The sequence below is a fragment of the Podarcis vaucheri genome (genome assembly GCF_965113315.1).
Source record: "Podarcis vaucheri genome assembly, chromosome: 5".
NCBI lineage: Eukaryota > Metazoa > Chordata > Lepidosauria > Squamata > Lacertidae > Podarcis > Podarcis vaucheri.
In genome coordinates, this window is record NC_138763.1 from 53,857,790 (window position 1) to 53,864,279 (window position 6,490).

Sequence of the window (6,490 nt, forward strand, 5' to 3'; positions counted from 1 at the left end):
TATATAAAAAAGTGAGTCAGACTTTAACCTGCTGCTTAGCAAATTATGTGGAGACATTTTCCATGAAAGATTAACCAGTTGTCACGGAGCCCAAGATGATTCCTGTACCATGTCTTCTGCCCAGCTTTAAACTGTTCCTTCTGACAATGTCTCATCTGCAACACATTCAGAACATCTATTAATTATTGATGCACTTTCTAAAGTATTTATAAAGGTAACCTTAGTGTGAGGCGAAAAGTCAGAAGTTCTGGAAGTATAAAAGGCTAACAGAAGTGCTAGACTTCACGGACTCAGGCTGCAAGCCTATGCAGATTCTTAGAATTTAAAAGGTACAGGGACCCCTGACCATTAGGTCCAGTCGCAGACGATTCTGGGGTTGCGGCGTTCATCTCGCTTTATTGGCCAAAGGAGCCGGCGTACAGCTTTCGGGTCATGTGGCCAGCATGACTAAGCCGCTTCTGGCGAACCAGAGCAGCACACAGAAACGCCGTTTACCTTCCCGCCGGAGTGGTACCTATTTATCTACTTGCACTTTGACATGCTTTCAAACTGCTAGGTTGGCAGGAGCAGGGACTGAGCAACGGGAGATCACCCCGTCACAGGGATTTGAACCGCCGACTTTCTGATTGGCAAGCCCGAGTCGGACACGACTAAACGACTAAACAACAACAAAAGGCTCTGTGGTTTAGACCACAGCGCCACCCGCGTTAAATCCCCTTGAATTCAATGGGGTTGACTTCTGAGAAGACATGCCTAGTAGTCTGTGGCTAGAGTACAAATAGCCTCTTAGGTCTTCGTTTTTTTAAAAAAGGAGTGAGGTAGCTTCAGCCTTGTGAGGCCTAGAAGCCACAAGGTCTCATTCATCTGTGTTTTAAATTTATAAAACATTAAGTGCCTATACAGGATCTGCTGGGGCACGCACAAAGTAATCTGGGTTAACTGATCCAAAGAATATACTGCTATTTACACAATAAGTTGCCACACACAGTTAGATTCAGGTTTAACTAGTCCAACATTCTTTGTAAGAATCCCAGCAACCAAATAAGTACTAGGAGGCCCACCAGAAACAAGACATTTCTTTACGGGGGGAAACAAGGGCTAATCTTATTTATTTATTTACATGCATGTATACACTGCTTTATTGTAAAAAACAAAACAAAAAAGTCAAACGATTTACAAAAAGATAAAGCAAAACAAAAATATAACCACACTTAAAAGCATACAAAAGTTATAATACTAAAACAGCATCAACTTTCTAAGCATCTGGGTAGGCTTGGCCTACACTGTCCTATAATGCTAGCAAAGGCAGCTACTAGTGTCCATGCCATTTAGGTATTCCCAAATCAGCAGTCAGGCTTTGATTTGCCTGAACAGGCAGCATGCTGACACTAACTGCTCAAGTGATCTCACTTTGCTCCTCCTAGTAAAAGCAGTGTGCACAAATCAGGAAGCTTTGTGTTCATAATTGTGTCAAAATCAGATTGTGGTTTGTTGCTCCCTAAAACACAAACTTCCATAAGCCTGCAGCAAACCACAGTTTAGGGTATAGATAGGAAGCAATAAACCAAAAGTCAAGGTTTCCTGATTTATTTACCACCAGCGTCCTGCTCATTCATGGTATGCCAGTGACATACTGTCTCTGCACATGAACGTTCCAAATAGTCATTGAGACAAATAGCCTGTGGTTTATCTTCTACCAACCATTAATTTATTCTCCGTGAATTTATGACTCACATCCTCCATCTCCCTGAAATCAAAAGGACCTGGGAACTAAACTCTAATAGTCAGAAGTATCCAGTCAACAGTCAGAAGTATCCAGCACACAAAAGAAGGCTAGATACTTGGCTACTTCTATATTCACAACTGTCTTTAAAAAAAAAAAAAGGAAAAACCAACATTCAGGGGATGCATGTCAGCAGTAAATGTGGGCAGCTGATATGTGAACATGTAGAAATATGTGATAATGACTGGAGCTGAGGGGACATTGGATGACTCCAAAGTTTAAAGGGAGGGTAGGTTTTCCACATTCCATCCTGGTTATGATTTCCTCCACTGAGATTCTCTGATAAGTGTAAAATACTGTAATACAGCAAGTGTTTGATAATGTTTTCCTGCCACTCACTCCCTATACAGTGGTACCTCGGGTTACAAACACTTCGGGTTACAGACTCTGCTAACCTGGAAGTAGTACCTCGGGTTAAGAACTTTGCCCCAGGATAAGAAGAGAAATCGTGCAGTGGCAGCACGGCGGTAGCGGGAGGCCCCATTAACTAAAGTGGTACCTCAGATTAAGAATGGTTTCAGGTTAAGAAGAGCCCTCCAGAACGAATTAAGTTCATAACCAGAGGTACCACCGTACCTTAGGGCCACATTCACACTATTCATTTGACACATTATGATACCACCTTAAACATTCATGGCTTCCCTCAAAGAATTCTGAGAGCTGCTGTTAGCAGGCTCCTACTTGCCCTCCCAGAACCTTCCAGAGTAGTTTAACAATCCTTCTTCCCATGGAATTCTGAGAATGGTTGTTCCATGAGGAGAAGAGGGCTCTCCTTAACAAACTGTAGCTCCCATAACTCGTTGCGGGAAATCATGACTGTTCAAAGTGGCATCATAGTACAGTGGTACCTCAGGTTACAAACACTTTGGGTTACAGACTCCGCTAACCCGGAAGTAGTACCTCGGGTTAAGAACTTTACCTCAGGATGAGAGCAGAAATTGCACGGCCGCGCAGCAGCAGCAGCAGCAGGAAGCCCCATTCGCTAAAGTGGTACCTCAGGTTAAGAACGGTTTCAGGTTAAGAACGGACCTCCGGAACGAATTAAGTTCGTAACCAGAGGTACCACTGTATTTCAAACCTATAACATCAATTTGGCCTAGAACAGTTAACTCTGTTCAGACATTCTATGATCACTGCATTGAGTGGGAGAGCAGGCACCCAAATATCCCCTGCGAGCCCTACCTTGTGATATCCGTACACTGGGGGAATGCCTGAAAAGGCAAACCTGCTCTTTCACCTCATGATTTCCAACCATGTTCTGAATGACCATTCTGCATGCATGGCTTCCCTTTTCAAACTTTCTCCAAATGCATGGACAGCAGAAGGGGGAGGGCAGTAGGAAATGTGACTGTAGGTAAGATCCTGCTCTCCACAAAATATAAAATTGTGTGATTTTGAATGTCTGCAACCTTGGAGAGCTGCTGTCAACCACAGTAGTCAATACTGAACTAGATGGGCCAACAGTCTGACTCCCTAGGAGGTCAAATGCCAACAGCGAAAACCTTCAGATGCCACAAGCTGCCCACATCAGCATGCACAGAACTGACAGGAGGCTGGTAACATGGCTTGAAGTTTAAAACAAGCTGAAAACTAGAGCTGCCTGAATAGGCAATGGAAGAACAGATGGAAGAAGCAGGGATGCATGCTGACCACCACCCAATTCTACTAGATGATAGATATTTTAAAGCTTCCCCTTTCTCCAAGGACCTCATATAGTTCCATGGGCATAGCCAAGGGGGGCAGGGAGGGGCAGCTGCTCCCCTAAATCAATAAAAATACATAGCAAACTGAGGTTCTGGCCCCACTAAAAAAAGGCATGCCCCCCAACAAAAATCCTGCCTACACCCATGTACAGTTCCCTTCTTTTATCCTCACAACAACCCTGTGAGGTACCTCTTGCAGCAAGAGCATTAGCTGGCAGTTAGCCACCCCATGAGTTTCATCACTGAATGGGGATTTAGAAATCTGGGATTCCCTAATCCTAGCCTAGTACTATAACCACTACTCCATGTTTCCTTTAGTTAAATTTTAACCAGCAGCAGGCATGTACAGCATTTAAAAGTTGCCTCCTATATCAGCATCAGCTCTCTGCTCAATTAGTGGGGAGACTCCCTAGTCTGAGTCATTTTGCGCTTCGTTGCGGGGAACGTAAAAACACCAGGCGAACGTTGTTTTCTTGGAACCCTTCCAACTGGGAAAAAGGGATTGTTTCACTTTGGGGAATAAGGCTCTTTCGTAAGGGGGAGGGGACGTACAAAGCCAGGCACGTGCCACGGATTTCATCACCCCTTGCGCCCAAACCCACAAATCGTCTTTTCCTCTTCCAGCGCCAGGTGGATAAGAAAACAATAAGCCTTTGCAGCCGATGGGAGGAGGTGGCGCAAGCCGATTAAATAATCAAACCCGCCCGATTTGCCCGGCAACCGAGGAGAGGGGATTGCCAACATTTTCCTGCAGGGAGAAACAAGGAGGCAAACGGGAAATCTTCCGAATCCGGTTGGGTGTGTGTGTGTGTGTGTGTGGAGCGGGTGGAAGAGCTGCCTCCAGGTCTCGGGGTTCAGAGACGCCAGCCCTATTAGCAAGCGCTTCCCCGGGGAGGGGGACCCATCTCCCTACCAGCTCCAATGCGGGGTGGATTCGGTTGCCGGAGCTCACGAGCGAGGAGCGCGCGCGCGCGGCGTCCCCTCCCCTCGCCCCCGCCACCCTGCGTCTCGCCGTCTGGCTGCCGCCTTTGACACTGGGCGGCGGGGCGTCCCTGGCCCAGGGCAGCGCAGCGCGGCACGACCTCCCGCCCACAGAGGGGGTCCTCGCTAGGCGGGCGGCCAAGCGCCGCTCAGGTCGCCCGGGTGCTTTTTGTTTCGGCAGCGGTGCGCCAGCCGCTCCCCGAGCCTCTTGCGGTTTCCCGCCCAGGCGCTGCAGGAGGAGCGGCCGGCCGGTGCATTGGGGCCCCCGGTCCTCGCCCTCGTCCGGCGCGGCTTACCTTGGTCTTTGAGGCCGCCGAGCAGCTCCAGCTGCCTCGCCGCCTCGGAGCCGCTCATGCTGCCGGGCCGCCCGAGAGCGTCTGGCTCGGCACCCGGAAACGCCGCCCGAGCGCGTCAGGCAGGCGCCGCTTTCACCTGCGAGCGCCGAGAGGGGCGGAGAGGCTGGCCGCGTGCGCTCGGGCAGAGCCCTCGAGCGGCCGCCACGCTACTGCTACTGCTGCTGCTGCCGCTTTTGCAGATGCCCGGCCTTCTGGCGGCCGCTTTCGCCCTGTTCGTATAGGGCAGGAGGGAAGCCAGGTTTTTTTGTTTGTTTGTTTTTTAAGGAAGCGAGAGAGAAAGTTTGCCTCCCCCAAAACAACAAACATGTCATGGACATGTAGTGATCATGCCCAGACCTTTTCTGTTATGGCTCTATTCTCGCCATTACTCCTGTTTTGGGAATGAGTGAGCTTTCATCTTTTACATCTCTTGCAAAATATTTGCCACACACTGTTCCCAGTGGTGGTTGCAAGGTCCCAGTGGAATTAAATTGGATGGGCCCAGTTAAACAGAGAAAGGGCAGGGAGTTCATGGACACAGTGTGCGGTGAAATCTTACTATCATTTTGAAGGAAAAGACAGGATCCATTCCAGGGTGCTGTTCGCATACCGAAAAGTCCATAATCAGAGTGACGTGTTTGCCACGTTTTTAACCTGAAAAAATGCCACATGAAGCATTTGCAAGAAGAGATATGACTGTATGTGCATGCCAAGGTACTCTACTCAACTAACTAGCAGCAGGTGTGTTCTGCACTAGCTACAGCTTCCAGGCAACCTCAAGGGAAGCCCCACATTAAGTGCATAAGTTTTTCATGAGATTGTTATCAACACGAGTCACAGTAGCCAAGCTATCCCTGATCAGGAAAGCATATAGTTGGAGTATCAATCTAAGTTGATAACAGGCACTCCTCAAACCTGGGAACCACTCACCTACAAAGTCTTGATCTTATCAGGATTCCATCTCCCTGTGGGCTCCATCCAGCACACCACTGCATCCAAGCATCAGTTCAAAAGAGCCATGGCCTCTACCCATTTAGATATAACAGAGAAGCAGACCTGGTTGTCATGAACATGATACCTCATCCCACCTCCCTTCAAACGATGGCCAGCATACAGGAGATGTGCACATGGCCCCACCCAATATGTTGAACCTGGCCCCATACATAGGAATGGAACCACTGGAAAACAAATGAAAGGGAGGATACCATGGTCAACAGTATCAAAAGCCATTGAGATATCAAACAAGCAGAAAATGATCGCACTACCACTCCCTGGACACACGCGCAGTTAACTCCCCACTCCCAGCTGGCACAAATAAGCCATGGTGGGCGAGGGTCAAAAGAGCATGTAGTGGGCCGGTTTTTATATCCATCATTTAATACTAAACATTAATAACCCCGAAATAAACTGCAAACGTCTTGGCTGTATGTGAAAATTTGTAGTGCATTATAGGCAGTGCTTTTTTCTGGGGGGACACGGGTACGGTCGCATACCCCTAAGCATTTTGTGAATCTTTGTACTTTTTTCCATTTACTGTATTTTTCTCGATTTGAACCATAAAATGGTGATTTTCTTGAGTAAAAATGAGAGTACCCCTAAACATTTTTAAAGAAAAAAAGCACTGATTACAAGACATAAATAAGATCGTGGTAATGTATATTGTAGGCATGGAATGCAACAACCCTCCC

At 47.6% G+C, this 6,490-nt stretch overlaps 1 protein-coding gene across 2 annotated transcripts in view; it reads right to left on the reverse strand.

The window, feature by feature from the left end:
* Positions 1 to 4,869, reverse strand: part of SHTN1 (shootin 1) — a 64,224-nt gene extending 59,355 nt beyond the window's left edge. The window contains exon 1 of one of the 2 annotated variants that reach the window (XM_082222670.1): positions 4,764 to 4,869. In XM_082222670.1, coding sequence (XP_082078796.1) covers positions 4,764 to 4,821 — 58 coding nt within the window. In that variant the 5' untranslated portion in view covers positions 4,822 to 4,869. Of the gene's footprint in view, positions 1 to 4,399; positions 4,489 to 4,763 lie in introns of those variants that run through there. The other variant, XM_082222671.1, reaches the window with a different exon arrangement.
* Positions 4,870 to 6,490: the final 1,621 nt, after the last annotated feature.